The sequence below is a fragment of the Equus quagga genome, chromosome 7 (genome assembly GCF_021613505.1).
Source record: "Equus quagga isolate Etosha38 chromosome 7, UCLA_HA_Equagga_1.0, whole genome shotgun sequence".
NCBI classification, from domain to species: Eukaryota; Metazoa; Chordata; class Mammalia; order Perissodactyla; family Equidae; genus Equus; species Equus quagga.
The window spans coordinates 71,940,387-71,959,372 of NC_060273.1; the positions used below are offsets into that span (position 1 = coordinate 71,940,387).

The 18,986-nt window shown below is 36.1% G+C and overlaps 1 protein-coding gene across 2 annotated transcripts; it reads right to left on the reverse strand.

Moving 5' to 3' along the window:
- Positions 1 to 474: 474 nt before the first annotated feature.
- On the reverse strand, positions 475 to 15,302 carry LOC124242376 (serine protease inhibitor Kazal-type 6). 2 transcript variants are annotated; one of them, XM_046667346.1, is made up of 5 exons: positions 15,147 to 15,299; positions 12,253 to 12,275; positions 4,158 to 4,232; positions 1,339 to 1,454; positions 475 to 708 (listed from the first exon to the last, which is right to left on the reverse strand). In XM_046667346.1, exons 1-5 carry the CDS (start codon positions 15,202 to 15,204, stop codon positions 663 to 665), a joined length of 318 nt encoding a protein of 105 aa, XP_046523302.1. In that variant the 5' UTR covers positions 15,205 to 15,299; the 3' UTR covers positions 475 to 662. The 2 variants fall into 2 exon arrangements, with proteins under 2 accessions (XP_046523302.1, XP_046523304.1); XM_046667348.1 differs by lacking the exon at positions 4,158 to 4,232 and having other exon boundaries at positions 15,147 to 15,302.
- Positions 15,303 to 18,986: the final 3,684 nt, after the last annotated feature.

The window sequence follows — 18,986 nt, forward strand, 5'->3', positions numbered from 1 at the left end:
AGACTCTGCATCTATTCACTGTTTATTAAATATTTATTCACTTTTTTCTATCTGCTAGACCCTTTGATGTTGCTAGGAAACCAAATAATGTGTGTCTTTACACATTATGTAGTCCAAATCCATCATTCCATAGAGATGAGAAAACTATGGTCCAGAAAGAACAAACATTTTAATTTTATATAAAATACTTTTCCTAAAATTGGGAAGAACAGATGTTATGTGATCTAAGACTTAAATAATAGATATTGTAAAATAATTGTAAGCATCATATATGATCATGTTGTTAAAAATTCTTCATTAACCACATGGAATTCCAGGAATAAGAAAGGGGAAGGGATTTTTCCCAAGATCCCTCAGTGACTTCATGGTTGATTTAGATCAAAAAACAGATCTTTTTCTCTAAGTTTATGCCAGGTCAATTCTTTCATTTTGTATCTGTATCTTTTCTTGATCTCAAAGTAAAAACACCAGCAATGCTTCTGCAGAATTTACTTTATTGACAAGTGAATCAAAGGAAATATATATATATTGAACTGCCCAAGACCCAGACAGAGTGGAAGGTGAGTCTTTATAAACTTGAGGGATCTGCTAGAGAAAAGTAAAAGCAGAAGCGAGAAAAGGATGAGAGAGCTGACAAATCAGCATGAAACACTGGCTCTAATTCAGCATTTTCCCTGGTGCTTCAGGTTGATCTTCCCACCACTTTTCCTATAAAAGAGAAAGACAAATATGTGCTTAATGCAATATCATAAATATTCATCACAGAGGTTGAAAAGTGTTTAATTATGTCATAGTCCATGTCATCATTTGATTCCACAGGTATCCATGTCTACAATTTGGCAGAGGTTAATTAAATGCACTCAGAGTTGACATCTGGCCTAATTGCAGAAAACATGAATCTTAAATTTCAGACTTTTAGTAAGGCTTAGACTTTTGGTTTCAATTGTTCACTTGCTGAGAGTAAATATATATACAAGTAGAAAAGGTAAAAGTAACAGCAGAAATAATGGCAAAGAGACTATATAGTGTCACAGTTTATCGTGATAGAAGATGAAAGAAGCTGAACCAAATATTAAGGCATTTGGCATTTTATGGTGGACCATATATTCAGGACTTTCAGTAATAACAAAGTAAAATAACTAATATTTTTTCAAATAACTTATGTACTTTACTTTATTTTGGTTTTGATCTATTTGTTTTCGGTTCATTTGTCCAAAACTTGTTTCTTCAGTCTCTATGGGTGGGTATAAGTAGAACTTTTTAGAATATCTCAAGGAAAACATCTTATTCTGGGAGTTTGTGTTTGCAAGGGACAGGTTTGGTGAGTATGATACTTACGCCACCGCCTTACAGAAGGAACACTTATTGCCATATGTCTGGCCATCAGAGCCACAGTGTGGATCAGATTCCCGAGTGCAGAAGACCTTAGGATCCTGGAACTCACCACAATTGACCTACCAAAGTAAACATAGTGACATTGCTAGTGCATCCTATTTATGGGACTATCCCTCAGAATAGAAGCTTTGGATAGCAAACTTAAAATTTTATACATATATAATGATAATGATATATATATATATATATACACAATAATATATATAATGATAATGATAAGTATATATATCATTGTATAGCCACATAACTATAGATATATACAGATCTTCTTCAACATACAGTAGGGTTGCATCCCAATAAATCCAACATAAGTTGAAAATATCATAGGGAAAACATGCATTTAATACACTCAATGTACTCAGCATCATAGCTTAGCCTAGCTTAACTTAAAAGTTCTCAGAACAGTTATTAGCTTACAGTTAGGCAAAACCATCTAATACAAAGACTATTTTATAATAAAGTGTCGAATATCTCATGTAATTTATAGATTGCTGTAGTGAAAGTGAAAAACAGAATGGTTGCATGGGTACAGAATGATTCTAAGTGTGTCGGTTGTTTACCCTGTGATCATGGCCCAGCGTTACGAGAGAGCATCATGCTGTACATTGCAAGTCCAGGAAAAGTTCAAAATTCAAAGTATGGTTTCTGCTGAATGTGTATCACTTTTGCACCACTATAAAGTTGAAAAGTCAATCATACGTTGAACTATCATAAATTGGGGACCATCTGTATATACATAGTTGTGGTATAAAGCTTCCTGAAATAGAAAATAGCTCTCCTTATCTACCTAACTAGAATATATTAAACATAATTGAATCTTTCTTTTTGAGACACAGGAAGTCCATTTCTGTAGCTGTTGTATTCAGGAGTAAGCTAATGATGTAAGGCAGATTTGTAAGGAGTAAGGAGTAAGGCAAATGCTATAGGTAGGACTTCTTGCTAAAACACTAAATTGTTCCAATTATGAGTAGTTATTGGTTTGTAAGTGAAAAAAAATCTTTTTTTTACTGTATTAATGTGACTCTAAAGTCCACCTTCTGTATTGCTATAAAGATATGGAAGATCGTTGCAAAGAGCTCCCAGACATTCTCTGATGGCTTGTTAGTTTTCCCCGTAGGTGCCAGATCAATTTATTATCTCTTGAAAACAAAATTTTAATGTCTTTATATTAACTTACTCTGTCTCAGAGTCTTTTGTAGAATTTGAACTGTTACGCTTGCTACGATAACTTGGTAATGGCTGCCTAAGGTGCTGTGTTTAGGATTCTGAGGTTGCATTCAGCCTTGGTGAGAACACAGCTATGACTGATTAGGAATCATGATCATGGGGTCTATAAAAGGAATGGTAGCACCTATGCCACCATATCTCCCCTCAGTTAGTGGTCTATCAGTAGTCTGGAGTTTTAAGATTCTTTTCAATTCAATGCCAATCAAGTCAGTATTTGGTGAGCAAATGACATTTGAGTCATTTTATTCCAGGCAATGCACAATAGGTAGAACTGAACTTCTCCAAATTTCAGCTGTGTGGAATGAAAGGATATTTCAACATAAATGGAGGATATTTTACCCTATCCTAGTTCCGTTAAAATAATATTGTCATGTTTATCAATTGCTTCATAGTATTCAAACTACTCTTATATGGATTTTACTCAGTTAATCTTGCAATAACCCTGAGATGTATACTGAGTAATATTATATTAAGCAATTTAAAGAAGTGAATACTGATCCTCAGGAAAATTAAGTGGCTTACTAAAGCCACACAAGCAGGAAGCATTGAGATCAGGCTTGAACATATTCCTTCTCATTGCTAATCCAAAATTTCCAACAATCTAGTATGGTTGATTTCTAACTCATTCTCACTGAAAGAAATAAAAACCAATTGTCACTAGGTACCTTTGACTACGCTTATAGTCAGGACATGTAAACATCATTAAAATAGCTTATTTGGGACATGTTTGAGCATAAGTAAGAGGAATTATTTGTTTAAGATGTTAGCAAAACTTTATGCAGTGACAAAGCTCTCCAAAGCTTTGCATGATAAAATGCTCAGCAAAAGACACATACAATTGAGTTTAAAAATATTATCATATGTGTCAGATTTATGGCATCTAAGACAATCAAAGACATGTTTCTTTGAAATTTAGCATCTGCCCTACTGAGATTGGGTAGTATGATGCTTAGCAGAGGTCTTCTGAGGGCTTGGTTGTGTAGAATATCCCTAGGCTTCTTGCAGTCCCAGCCACAGTCCCGCTTTTCTCCACTGCTCTTAAAGATAACTCTACCCTCTCGTACCACTTCTAGGACACTAATACTTCCTTTAGTTCTCCAAATGGAAAAAAGGCTGGAAAATGTTTAGGGCATTATAAACTGTAAGACACTTTTTTCTCAAAAGCTAATGTATTCTGTATTTACATCATTAATGCACACATTTGCAGGTATGTGCTTGAGTCAAGAAAGAGCTGTAAACCACATTGATATTTTCATTTATTTCACAAATAGGCAATAAGTAACTAATATTTGGAAGACGTGGTACTGGGTGCTGGTGATACAACGAGGCATCAATTATAAACAATAGCTCAATAAGTTCACCATCGTATTTGTATTAGGAAAGCAGAGAAGATCATAGGTAATTACAGCATCATGTGTGATAAATACCACAGTAGGACAAGCACATGTGGAAGCTGAGGAAAGGGCATCTCAGTCAGAGATGTGTGTGTGTCTACAGTCAGAGCAGTGAGGAAAAGAAAAAAGAAAGTCTCTTACGTGAGAGAGACGCTTCCTTAAGCCACCTTTCCTTAGCAATCGGCCCTCTGATCTTGCAATCCAGCCTCTTTTGTCCTTTAGAAAGGAGATATGGAAGTGGCACTTGGGGAAAACATTCACTTTGAGAGTTTCTAGACCCCTACCTCACTCCCCCAAGCCCACTTTTCCCCTTCCCCTGCCCCCTGGGAATGAGACTAGGAAGAGCAAAGGATTTCAATAAATCAAATCAATCAAATGGCATATGAGCAAATTTCCTTAGAACATAGATGTATTTCATACTTTTAAATTGTAGCATCTTTGATGATCCCTGAAGTAAGCTGAAGAATCACGTTATAGAACTTGTTCTGCCGTTCGCCATTAGCTAGTTGTGTCACTTAGACAAAGCACTCAGTTTCTGCACCTCAATTTTCTTAACCAAAATTTTTCAAAAAAATAACAGTTGCCACACGTCATTCCTAGAGTTGTTATAAGGATCAAATGTGGTCATAGAAGAGTTGTAGAAGGTCAGTGTGGAATATTTGAAATAGTCCTGGACTAAGAGTACGGAAAATAAACTTCTTATTGTAGGCTTGCCCTCGCTGTAGCTCTCATCACATTCTGAAAGGCATCTGTGACTCACACGAAACATTAAACACCATCGGCCTAGTTGTCTCTAAGGACACTTCCAGGTATGGTGATCTAAGATTTAGCAGTGACTTCTTTCGGTGAAGTGGCTTAAATAAAGCCGAGTTCTTAGTTCTTCAACTGGGTGAGAGAAATAACAACTATGCTGAAATGTTTCCTCCTTTCTATCTAGAGGCCCCTCTTCATTCACTGTGTGAGAAATTTTAGCATGGTGACAGAAAACAGAAAATGGCCACTCTCTGAGAGTCCCAGATGTTGGGCAAGATAAAGAACACCTTTGCAGAGCCAGCCAGAAAGCCCCTCTGTGAAGCAAAGAGCACAGCAGAGGAATATCAGAGTTGGGACCAGAAAGAGACCACAACTCTCACAACTTGAAGAGAAGTAGGCTAAGATTTCTGAATGTCGTGCCTTTCCTCTGCCTAAATTTCCTCTCCTCTTTTATATTTTTATTTTAAACTCTTAAATAAAATCCAAACAATTGATTTCTCAGTGGAAGTGAAAGCAAGTCTAGACCAAGGGTCATGGTTGGATTATCTTTTCTCTTTTAAAGTTTCCTCCATGAAGCATTTAGGAAATCCAGGAAATCCAGGAAATCCAGGAAAATCCCCCCCCCCCCCCCCCACCTCTCACCAAATCTATTTAAAACATCCTAATGCTCTGTAAGGCTGGGGGATTGTCTCGTAGATGGAGTTAGAGTGACCTGAGTTTGAATTCTGCTTCTCCTACTTACTAGCTGCATTACCTCGTGCAAACATTTCACTGCTCTGAGTTTATATTTCTTCATCTTTAACAGGGGCTGGGAATGCCTATCTTCTAGGGTTATTGTAATGAAAAATCCTTTGAAAATACTTTGTAAAATTTCGTGTATCATGTGGAAGATTGCTATTATAAACACTAACAATGTGAATTGCGTCACATTTTAGAATTTTTGGAGCCCGTATTTCTTATCCTATTTTAGTGAATTTTTTTGTTGTTGTTGTTTTCCAGATTGGTGTTGGATTTAACAATCACCTCCATTTAGTTTCCAGAGACTACTTCTAGGCACTTGGGTGCCAATGTTTAGTATCAGCCTGACCCCTTGTGGTTATTCAAAGAATTGTACCTTTAAAAATGCTCTGGAATAGAGCGACACTTTCAGTACCCAGATTAGTCATTGTTGCTAATGGTGACTACAAAATATTTAGCTTGGCTGGAAAATGAGCGATCACTAAAGTGACTAAAGAGTCAGGACCATTGATATTTTAGTCTAGCACTTTGGTTCTACAAATAATGCCAATGCAAATTTGCAGTCACTTTTACATACACACCTAGGGTGTAGGTCTTCATGTCTTCTTCCTTTTACTGAAAAATATGACCTATGTGGTTAGATCAGCTCTTTTCTTTATCATACTAGTTTTCTTCACCCCTCTCTGATTTGGCTTCTACTTCCTGCTTCCACACCACTTCCGCACATCCAAAACTACTGTAAAAAATGACACCTTTCAGGATACACCCATTGGCTATTTATAAAGCGTTCATGATTTCTCTATGGTATGTGCTGTGCTTGATCATGCCCATCTTTTTGAAACTCTTTCCTGCCTTCTGTAGTATGTCAATACTCTGGCTCTCCAACTATTTCTTCTCTATTCCTTTTTTTGTCTTTTCTATTTTCTTCCTGGGTATTCATTATGGTCATTTTCAAGAAAATTTTATATATTTGATTTTCTCTCTCTAAGAACATGTATTTTCCCAGATGACACTGATGAGTCCTAGACTTTTTTTCCCTTTGAGTCTTCATCAAAATCTCAAATTCTAATTCCTAATTGTCAGAAATATACAGGACACCTTTCGTCAACAGTTTGATTATACTTAATACTCATTTATGTCCAAAACATAACTTTGTCTTTCCCTCCAAACTAGTTTTACATTCTAGTTTTTCAATTTTTTCATAAGAGCACCATTCTTCAGATTCCTCAAACTACCCTCAGATTAAAACATTGCCATTCCTTTCCCTTTGCAGGTGCTTCCTTTTGTGTATTTCTTTATCTCAAGTCCTCTTCATCAATTCTAAATTTGCTGCCTAAACCCACTGCCCAACATTTCTTCTCTTAGCCAATACAATAAATTCTGCTCTCTCTGCTTCCATTTCCTCCAAATTTCAAAATCCCTCCTACACGTTGTGACAAGTTACTTTGAACTATTGTTTTCATTATAATACTTCTTTGCTTAAGAAGTGAGGATAATAAACACTCTCGGAAATTTGTTTAGAAAATTATACGGCTCAAAACACTTTCACATGCACTGCTCAGTGGCCTTCTGTTGCAGATCAGAGGTAGCATGGAACTATGGAAGCTCACTCAATATGGAGTCAGGGGTCCTGAGATGTTGACTTCACAGCTTTACTACTGTTGGTAAATTTGAGTCAGCGAGGTCCTCCTTCTGAGGACTCAGATTTCCTAACCTTAGTTAAGTTGTAGGTGCTAGCCAACATCTCCAAACTGTGTTTAGATATTCTGTCAGTATATTAATTATCAGTGAGTTCAAGCTCACTAGGAAAAATGAATAGCTTCAAACATATTCTGGTCATGGAGCATTGTTTCACTAACTGTTCCAAAATTCATCACATCCTTATCTTAAAATACAAACAAAAATAAACTTAGATATACCAAAAATTATTCTAACAGAAAAGGATTGCCAATCACAGTTTTTGAGAAATTTATTATATTAATTCATTTAAATAACTCTTTAAGGATGTGGTTCCCAAATAACAGCCGAGTAGGAAAATAAGAAAAGTAAAGTATGATGGAGTAAGTGCTTCTAAAAGCAAAATTTATTCAGTTCAAAGGACTGTCCATCTTCTGAGATGATGTCTTTCAAGCATTTTGGTGTTATACTACAATTGCTTTAATGAAGGCTGTTGATGGTAAGTAGTAGTTTCATTTTTTAATTATTAAAAATAATAATTGCTATTATGTTATTATTATTTTAAATAAACGTTTCTACTTGGCAAATAAAAGACTCGGCAGCATATTAGTCCTTTACATTTATAGGGAAAATTTTACAAGACCATGAATTCCAAAAGTACAGGAACATGCCCTTTGTTTAGCTTGAATAATCCTTTTGAAAGAATATGAAACTTTTATAAATCTAGAGTTTAGACTGCTAACTATAATCTCCCATCAGATGCTTCATCAAGGAGAGACTTCTTGGCATGAGAAGAATGACTTGAGTTTTGGAGGAAATCTTTCTTCCTTCCGTCTTGGCTGGATTAGACTTGAGCAGACATGCTCCTACGGTTAGTTTCAACTTCTTCTGCCTGGCACTGGGACTGCCACCCTTCTTCCAGACATGCGAAAGAGAAATGGTAGCCTTGATGCCATCTGAAAGGTGGCACCCTCCCTGTCCTTTATATGTGAGTAGAAAAGAGACAGTGGTCTTTGCAAGACAGGCTTAGTTCATACTTATTTAGCTAGCTAAGGCCAGAAGGGGCTTTAAAGATCGTTGAATCCAGACCTTCAAACAAAGGCTATGAGAAGGGAAGAGACACTCTTCAAATCACACAGTCAGTAAATATTTGAATTAGACTCATCTATATTGTCTCCAATGCATTTGAGCTCCAAATTCAGTGCTTCTCAGCACTGGATAATTATTTAGAATGCAGATTCAAAACCTCCCACCGACATGATTATTATTCAGCAAGTCTGGCATGGTGCCCGGGGATCTACATATTTAGTAAGAATCCCACGTGATCCTAAAGGAAACAGACTATACAATTTAGGCCATTCTAAAGAAATAGAATCAGTAAATACAGGCATACCTAGTTTTATTGCACTTCACTCTATTGCATATTTACAAACTGAAGTTTTCTGGCAACCCTGCATTGAGCAAGTCTATGGGTGCCATTATTCCAACAGCATTTGCTCACTTTGTGTCTGTGTCACATTTGGGAATTCTCACAATGTTTCAAACTTTTTCGTTATTACTATACTTGTTATGGTGATGTATGATCAGTGATCTTTGATGTTACTATTGTAGTTGTTTTGGGGTGCCACAAGTTGTATCCATATGAGACACTAACTTAATTGATAAACGGTGTGTGTGTTCTTACTGCTCCACCCCCTAGCCATTCCCTCATCTCTCTCCCTCTCCTTGGGCCTCCTTATTTCCTGAAACAAAACAATATTGAAATTAGGCCAATTAATAACCCTACAATGGCCTCTAAGTGTTCAAGTGAAAGGAAGAGTCACATGTCTGTCACTTTAAATCCTAAGCTAGAAATGATCAAGCTTAATGAGGGAGGCGTGTCAAAAGCTGAAATAAGCCAAAAGCTAGACCTCTTGTGCTGAATGGTTAGCTAAGTTGCGAATGCAGAGGAAAAGTTCTTGAAGGAAATTAAAAGTGCTATTCCAGTGAACACAGGGATGATAAGAAAATAAAACAACCTTATCGCTGATATGGAGAAAGTTTAAGTGGTCTGGATAGAAGGTCAAACCAGCCACAACATTCCCTTAGGCCAAAACCTAATTCAGAACAAGGCCCTAATTCTCTTCAATTCCATGAAGGCTGAGAGAGGTGACGAAGCTGCAGAAGAAAAGTTTGAAGCTAGCAGAGGTTTGTTCATGAGTTTTAAAGAAAGAAGCTGTCTCCGTAACAGAAAAGTGCAGGTGAAGCAGCAAGTGCTGACGTAGAAGCTGCAGCAAGCTACCCAGAAGGTCTAGCTGAGATCACTAATGAAGATGGCTACACTAAACAACAGATTTTGAATGCAGATGAAACAGATTTATATTACAAGAGCATACCAACTAGGACTTTCATAACTAGAGATGAGAAGTCACTGTGCCTGGTTTCAAAGCTTCAAAGGACAGGCTGAATCTCTTGTTACGGGCTAATGCAGCTGATGACTTTAAGTAGAAGCCAGTGCTCATTTACTGTTCTGAAAATCCTAGGACCCTTAAGAATGATGCTAAATCTGCTCTGCCTGTGCTCTATAAATGGAACAACAAAGCCTGGATGAGAGCACATCTGTTTACAACATGGTTCACTGAATATCTGAATATTTTAAGCCTACTGTTGAGATCTATTGCTCAGAAAAAAAAGATTCCTCTCAAAACATTACTGCTCATTAACAATGCACCTGCTCACCCAAGAGCTCTGATGGAGATGTGCAATGAGATTAACACAACATTCCTTCTTCAGCCCATGGATCAAGGAATAATTTTGACTTTCAAGTCTTATTCTTTAAGAAATATGGCTATAGATGCCATAGTGATTCCTCTGATGGAACTGGGCAAAGTAAATTGAAAACCTTATGGAAAGAATTCACCATTCTAAATGCCATTAAGAACATCCATGATTCATGAAAAGAGGTGAAAATATTAACATTAACAGGAATTCGGAAAAAATTTATTCCAGCCCTCGTGGATGACTTTGGGGGGGTTCAAGACTTCAGTGGAGGAAGTAACTGCAGATGTGGTGGAAATAGCAAGAGAACTAGAATTATAAGTGGAACCTGAAGATGTGGCTGAATTGTTGCAATCTCATGATAAAACCTAATGGATGAGGAGCTGCTTCTTATGGATGAGCAAAGAAAGTGGTTTCTTGAGATGGAAACTACTCCTGGTGAAGATGCAGTGAAGATTGTTGAAATGACAACAAAGAATTTAGAATATTATATAAGCTTAGTTAATAAAGCAGCAACAGGGCTTGAGAGGTTTGAACTCAATTTTGAAAGAGGTTTTACTGTAGGTAAAATGCTATCAAACACTGCACGGTACAGAAAAATCATTCATGAAAGGAAGAGTCAATCAATGCAACAAACTTCATTGTTGTCTTATTTTAAGAAATTGAGGCAGCCATCCCAACCTTCAGCAGCCACCACCCCGATCAGTCAGCAGCCATCAACATCTAGGCAAAACCCTCCACCTGCAAAAAAATTGTGACTTGCTGAAGCCTCAGATGATGGTTAGTACTTTTCAGCAATAAAGCATTTTTTAATTAAGGTGTGTACATTGTTTTTTTAGACATAACTATTTCACACTTAATAGACTATGGTATAGTGTAACCATAACATTTTTATGCACTGCAAAAGCAAAAAGTTTGTTTGACTTGCTTTATTGCAATATTCACCTTACTGTGGTGGTCTGGAACTGAACCTCAGTTTCTCTGAGGTATGACTGTAGTAGATTTTAAAGGAACTTTAGAAAACACTGAAAATCTAGGAAGCATTAAAAATCTGCAAAATCAAAACCCAAAGAAAGGAAGCAACTTGCATGTTAAGGAGAAAATTGGGATTGAATTCCATATCTTTTAAATCTGTCTGCAATGATCTTCTCATCTTTTACTACCTTATGGGATATGAAATGTGTTGGCTCGATCTTATGTCCTTTCCTTGTTTGTTTGTTTTGATGTTTAATGTAGACCATGCTACCATATGTATTTAAACATAAGAAGAAATAAATTTTAATATGTACAATTATATATACCAATACAAACACTCGTGTGTGCATGCATTAATACACACAAGTGAACACACACACTGGCAGTTAATTTTAAGGCATCATCCATTGTAAGATGCATCTCAATTTCTGAGATGCCAAAATTTGGGGAAAAAACTTTATGCAGTGTAATAACTGCACTAGGATTGGAAAATTGTTTTCAACTCCTTTGCTAACTCCAATCAGTTGGCAGTAGTGTCTGGAAACTTTTAATGCCAAGAGCTCTTGAGCACAACAAGGCTAAACAACAACTAATGCCAAGGTCAAGTAGAAATGTTCAGTATGGACACAGGAACAAGACAGAGCAAATGCACTTGTCTGTGTTGTCTTTTGATAGTGAGAACAAGAAAATTAGAAAAAAGTTAGTGGGTTAATTTGGAAAAAATCAGCTAAACAATGAAAATAATTTGTGCCCGTTCCAATTTTTAACACAAATTGTGTTTAAGTTTGAATCAGTTTGTGTATACACAATACAAAGCGTTAAACAAGTTTTCTGTCTACTCTTGGTTGCCTTACTTCTAAAAAGGAAATAATCTCTGTCCTATCTCAGTTAGAAGCTATTAATTGTTAATCAATAAATAGTCCTTTTATAGTTTACCAAATCTCCCACATAGTTTATGCAATTTAAATATAAATCCTATGCAGTGAATAATATTCCTTTTCTATAGTTGTGGAAATTGCAGCTCAGGAAAGCTGAGTAACTTGCCCAAGATCACATAGTAAAATTAATGATAGAGCAAGAACGTTATCACAGATTCATCCAATTTTTATTATATTCATTCTACTTTAACAAAATCTGAGAATGGGCATTTAGGCTCTTTTAAACTAAAAACAGAATACTCCTAGAGAGATTGTAGTTAAAAAACAAATTACTTCCCCTGATTGGTCTGCTTCCTCATTGCTTTTGCTCTTTTACCCATAGACAAACCTCTCTTTGGCCAGGGAATACCAGCCAAGCACCACCCAACTCTGAAGAACAGATAAAAATATGCACTGACCCGTCCTCCTTGACTGAAGACACCTGAAAAAAAGCACAGAATTCAAACACTGTAATTTCTGAATGTGCAAAAGGTGGGATTTGCAAAATGAGGAAATCTCCAAGCCTGGACCAGAACTTGTTCTTGGTTCTTGGCCATCCCAACAAGTCATGGCATGCTTGTTTTATTTTTCATGCTTGCTCACTTCTTAGGGAGCCGTAGAAATCTGAAAAGTGATGTAAGGAGATGGACCATGATGGAGTAATATTTCTTAGAGTTTGGGGTGGAGTGAGAGAAAATGGGTCAAGGATCTGGAGACTCATGTTACAGTCCCGGCTCGGTGACTCATTTACTGTGCGAATGACCTTATCATCTCTGGTCTTACTTTGGAGAAATTGGGTTGGAAAGCCTCTTCTCACTTTGACATTCCAAGGTCCAGTGATTTCAGCCCCTCCCAAAAGCCTTTTTTACAGGCAGCTGGGGAAGAGATTAACTTTGTTGTTTGTTTCTTGAGTCCAAAATTACTCTTTGTCCTCTCTACACAACTTTGAAGACATGGCATAAATATAGACCAGCAAGGATAAACTCATTCTCTTTTCTGAGACTCTTTTCTCCTGCCACATCTCTAAATTTCTGAAAGAGAAAAGAATTCCATAAATGCAGTCTTGCTTCTCTCTGTCCCCTCAATCATTATGATTATGTGTGTAATTTTAGGTTGGGGCTAATTAGCCCAGTGGTTAAAATACTGAAATAGTAAAAGTCTTAGGTTTAATCCTCATATGAGCTGCTCAGTTTTGATCTCTGGTCATTTCTGTGGAACTCTTAATGAAAACAACCCCTCTCATGTGTAAGCCCAAGACCTCCTGGATGACAGAAAGTATATGAATAAGTGCAATCCTTCTCCAGTGATAGTCAGCACTTGTGGGAGGACAACTGGAAATACTTTAAAGCATATTCTCTGTTAAAGAGGATAAAGAGAGAACAAGGCTTTTACACTGGAAAGGAAGTTAACTATCATCTACTATAGGGATGGCTGACCTCAGTGCAGCAGTGTGGCTGGTTATTAAAAATATAGATTCTTGGGACAATCACCTGAAAATTCCATTATATAAGACCAAATAGGGCCTGGAAGTCTATATTTTTATAACCACTCCAAGTGATTTTTATGACCAGGGAAAACTCATTGTTACAATTTTCAGCCTTTTGTTCACTGTACAAATCTTTTATCAGAAGAAGAGAGATTTTACTCAATATATCCTCTGTAGGAAATGTCAAGGCAGATGCAGGATTAATATCTACAATGCCAAGTCCAATCTAGTATCGTATTATTAATTTTCAATAATAGCAATATTAATAGACATTTACTGAACGCTTACTGTGTCACCTCTACTAAATTAAGCACTTTACATTCATTTTCTCATTTAATTTCCCAGATAGGGCTAGTTCTTTTATATCCATCTTGCAAATGAGGAAAAAGAGACTCAGAAAGGTCACACAGCTATAAAATGGAAATGGAAGGACTGAAATCTATCTCTCTTGGTCTCAACATTAAGACTCTTAGGCACTACGTCTGTAAAGAAACATGTTTTGGCAAATTAAATGTATTAGTCACCTAGATCCAATTAAAAGATAGTTCACCATTGTGAAGTTAAGTAATAAGAGGATATCAATTAGTTTCTGAAACTATCTTTGCAAGTAAATTGTAATATGGTCACATTTATTTTTTTACTCCATCTCAGCAGTTGACAGAGGCACTCATTCAAGTTATCTGGCTTTAGTAGTCAAGTTTACTACATAACATCAGAAGAGTCCTTTATTCAATTTCTTTAATATTTCTAAATATATATTTTTTTGTTTCCAGTGAACAATGTCTTCTCCATCTACTCAATCTCATTGAAAAATTGTTGTTTTTACATGTTCAGGCATTTAAAATCTCTGATAGCAGCAAAACTCAACTACTTTTGTTGCAGAAAATGATGCATTAGACATGGAAGATCCCAGGACTCAGTCTCGTTTCCAGCATTCTACAAATAAGAGAATGTCTAAGAGACTTGAGCTATTTCTCCAGTTGACACAGGCCATTGGTGGAAGAGATGGGCCTACATCTTGGGTCCAGAGACTCTAGCATATGCTTTGCCCACTATGACAGCTTAGAGTAGAATAATAAAGAAGAAACAGACACAGTGGCCCTGTTCGTTCACATGGTCCTGTGACGAAAAACATCATATTGAAGCTTAATTGTCCTCTGAATAATCTGAATTGATAGAATATATGACTACTTTTCATTAAGGCGGCCAAAGATATTCCTCTGCTTGAAGAATTGTTTTATTCACCAGCAGCATTTATGTTTCTGCATTCTAAGGTTTGATAACTTTTTGTGAAGGATTCTCTAACTGAATTGCCTTTTATTCCCTTGTTTCCATTTTAATTAAGTTCCAATCATAAGAATAATAAGGACAGAAAATCTTTCCTTGGTCTTGGAAAGTCAAACTAATATTTAAAACAACTACCCATCCTTCAGATTAGTCTGTGGAACAAACATCAACTGTGATGTCTAGAAGACCTGAATTCAATCCCCAAATTCTAATTACTAGTTGCAAATCCTTTGGCAATTTTCTTAACTTCTTTGTGTCACAGTTGTCTTGTATGTAGAATGTGGATATGAATATCTTGCTATGTATATTGAAGATAATGCATAAAAGCCATTAGAACATGCCTAAAATATAGTATATGCTCAACAAAAAAGTTATCATTGTTACTATCACCATTTTCATCATCACAATCTTTGTCACCATTCTGTTGATCTCAGAATTGGTCTTTCATATCAAAATTGTTAGCATTTTGAAATATGGTGGACAAATATAATTTCAAGTTCAGTATAAATAATGGATTTTAATTTTAAGAAAAAAACTCACCTGAGAAAAAGCAGAAAAGAGCCAGAGAGAGGAGCAGAAAGACACCTGATATTTTCATGGTGCCAGTTAGCTCACTCCGATCAAGGCTGCTTTCTTCAGCTCAGGTTCTCTGTTGAGACACTTCCCAGAGCACTAAACACATACTCAGACATATATATAGACATGATCGAAGGAGTTGTGATCTCCACCTCCTTTATAAAATCACATTCTAAAACCACATGCACACCTATACACTTTAGACATTTATTAGGACCTGTCACCAGCTTAAAGAAATGTTTCATGCTCCCCATCAATCTTAGAAGTTAGACAATTACATGAGTCACCCCTTAGATCTTGTTAATAGAGAATGTCATTTTCCACGAGTAGTCTACATTTTCCTGACAACCAATACATCCTCCCTGCTCTTCCCTCTGAGGTTTTACTACATTAAAGGGATGATTCACTGGCGGATCCCCACTTGATGCCTATGTCTCCTTCAGACAGGTCCTACATGTCTACGGTTCAGATGAGTAACTACAGGGGAATGGAAACTTGGGCGTAACTGGGATTTTCAGAGTCCACATCACCCAAAGTCTACCTGAGAGAGACAGATATTCTATATTGTCACCAGAACTGCATCGGAAAAAGCATTTTCTGGATTCTGGCAGGAATCAGCTTGTTAATTTTTTAAATCATTATTGTAGTCAAATGCCAGTGGTTTTCAATTTTCAAGTGAAAGTGAAGAAGGGACTCAAGGTATTTTTTTTAATTTGTAAAAAAATAAATTATGTATTTTTAAAAGTTACTGAAATGAGGAATATTTAATATTTCCCCTTTTCCTGCAAAATAAAAAACTAGTCATAGTAAAGCTGTTTTTATTTTAACTCCTTGAAAATATACTTTTTGTATTAATTAGTTGAATCCTAATAACTATCATAGCCAATTAATTGCAAGACAGATCAAAGAGTGTGATGTTATAACTTTCTTTGGGGGAACAAAAAAATAAACAATGGTTACAGTGATAATGAGAGAGTCTGTCTCAAATCATGAACAACTACTTAAAATGTCATCAAGAAAAATTTTTTAAAATAGAGTATGGGAAGAATGTACAAAATGTGCCCAATGTAAACACCAGCGATTAGGGCAACGTGTATAAAAATAACTCAGAAGCTATACATCTAAATAATTGGTTTCCTTTTAAAGTAGTCACTTTGAGAAAATATATGCATAGTTCGGATATCATTCTCTTAACTTCAGGACAATTGTTTTCTTTTTGGAAATTGTATACTTTTAGAAATTTTAATTTGATTTATCTCAATATTTAGGATGAATTTTCTGTCTTTGAAAATGGGGAATGTGTTTTATTGATTTTGATAATCTGCAAAGATTTTTCTGTTTAATCAAAAATGAAGCACTACTGTGATAAAAATAAGAATTCTTTTCTTTTAATTGCTTCTCTGACAATTTTAAAAGACCTGAACTTAAAGGGCAGAGAAAAGTGGGGCGAGAGGGGCACAGATAGGAAAGAGAGGCAAGGAATAAGAGGGAAGGAAAAATATGTGTTCGGCCAGTATTAAAAGTGTTTTCACGCTAAAGCAGTGTGCTGTAACACACGTACACATAGACTCACGTGCATACAATCTTGAAGTCCTTTCCAGAAAGTTATAGGTCAGATGCTAGACACTGAAAGTTTCAAAGACACTAATGAACTGCCTTAAAAACTGTCCTTAAATTTTTCTTGAGCACTTTATGGGAGGGCGATCTGGGAATATTTACAAAAGCAGAATAATTGAGAAATTGCTTAAGGAAAGCTATGAAATTTTCAAATAACAACTATACGATTTTGTCTACTTGTCATGAGCTTTAATTATTTTTTGCCCAGTTAAAGGAGATATTATAAAGTGCAGTGCTTGGAAACTTTAAAATATTACGTGAGCTCGGTTTTAGGTACTGTTACTGTCTTCCTCCCTCTTCCTATTCCAATCCCAATGCTTCCTCTTCCCTTTCGCCTCCTCCTTCTCCTTCTGTGATCAGAACATGTAGGGCCAGTCTAAACATAACCTCATGTCCAAAAATGACAACTGTTGAAAAGCATTGACAAATAATAAGAAATAATGTAACAGCGGTGGTCAGTGATGTTCCGTCATAAAATCCATGGCAGCCTTTCTAAAGTTTCTGTTTAAACGTCTCCTCTTCCAAAAGTTTCAGTTATAGTAGTTGCTTCTCATACTTTGATCTAAACTCTCAAACCCATTGTTTATCTAAATGTTACTCTGTCTCTTCATCTTCCATTCTATCCTTCCCTTCCTCCCCCATCCTTCGAGAGCTTTTCTTTGACAGGTGTTTTCGTAGAATGATTCTTAGGCCGAATGATTCTACCCTTCTTTTCTGAGTGATTGCAATTCTGAATCTTCAACATATACTCTGCTCACCACAACAAAGCTGGGGAGTATGAAAGCACAAATTAAGTATTGGTTCTGGACAGGAATGGAGGAGGGGCTATTATATTATAAGGATTATATATACTTAAGAAATCTCATACCTTGAACAATAATTTTTGTTAGCTTTCCGAGTCCATGTGAAAGGTTTATTTATTTTTTTCGCAACTTAAAGGAAAAGGTGAGAAATATTCTATGAGAATCACTTAATTAGCTCTTTAAATAAGATGCTCAGATAATAGAAGGTTATGGAGAAGTTACAGGCAATTATTCACAGACACTAAAGAAGCTGTGTATAATTCTAGTCTTTTGGCCACAGTGTAAGCAGATGACAGCAGGCTTAATTTTGTTTTCTGTAACTCTTCAAAATGAAAATAAGAAAAGTTTTAAGTATCACAACATTTAAGGTAAGTAAATTTCAATGAATTGAATCATGCAAAAAAGTGAGACAGAAAAAAATAAAAGAAAGGAGGTATGGGAGAAGGCAGTCCAACTAATGGCTCCTATACAAACACAGAATGCAATCCCAATATAGAGTTAGCTAACAAAAATTAGCTATGCACATTTTATTTTATGTAATTAAAGACAAAACACTATAAGATTATATTTTCCAAGTACAGTTTATTATACAAACAAGATGCACTTACTTACAAATATTACTATTCAGGGTAGTATACACAAAATCATCTACATTTTATTTAATATACATTTAAAGGATTTTAAGGGTAATTTTGATTCCATTACTTTTGCTCCGGGTTCTACAATATCACTTCTTCTATTGAGGTGCAGCTTCTTGCTTTTAGAATGCTTAGGTCTGGGTCCAGAAATAAACACATATCTGTGTTTGTAGGTTTTCACATTTTATTTGTTCATATAAATTTTCCTTTCCCCAATATTTTTCATATATAGTAAAATCTATCATTTTGAGATATCACTTCTCAAACATCTAGAACTTTATCTCCAAATCCGTGGGCCCTTCCACTATTTAGCACAGGTCAAGAGATAGAGGCATATTTCACAAAAGGACAGCACCACCTTAATCAAGGAAGTCACTACTCAGCAATAAATTACGAAGTTTTTTAAAAACTTTTCTAGCCATACAATGGATTAAAACCAAGAATCTTGTATTTGAAGCAATCAATATTCATTCAGACTACCAATTGTTTTTCTTAGAACTTCCATTGGACCACACAGGAAAGAGGAGAAACATTATCTAGGCCTGAAGGGAGGGGTCCAGGAAGAGAATGAGAACGAGTTTCCAGAGTTTAGACTTCGGTGTCTTGGCTTACTCAAAAACTCTAGCTTTTGAAGGAGAGTAAAGAGGCGCCATCTGACTTGGCATGCACGAAGCAGAGTGGCGATAGCAAGGGAGGTACCCAGGTATTTGGACCTGGTAGCATCTCACAAGGGTCTCTCACACTGC

What these genes read in the sequence shown, in the direction of transcription:
- LOC124242376 (XM_046667346.1), bottom strand. Translation starts at nt 15,204, where the DNA reads ATGAAAATATCAGGTGTCTTTCTGCTCCTCTCTCTGGCTCTTTTCTGC. An exon ending in TCTTTTCTGCTTTTTCTCAG is followed by an intron (nt 12,276 to 15,146) that starts GTGAGTTTTTTT and finishes GCTTTTTTTCAG; the next exon opens with GTGTCTTCAGTCAAGGAGGA. An exon ending in TAAGGAAGCGTCTCTCTCAC is followed by an intron (nt 1,455 to 4,157) that starts GTAAGAGACTTT and finishes TTACTTTGGTAG; the next exon opens with GTCAATTGTGGTGAGTTCCA.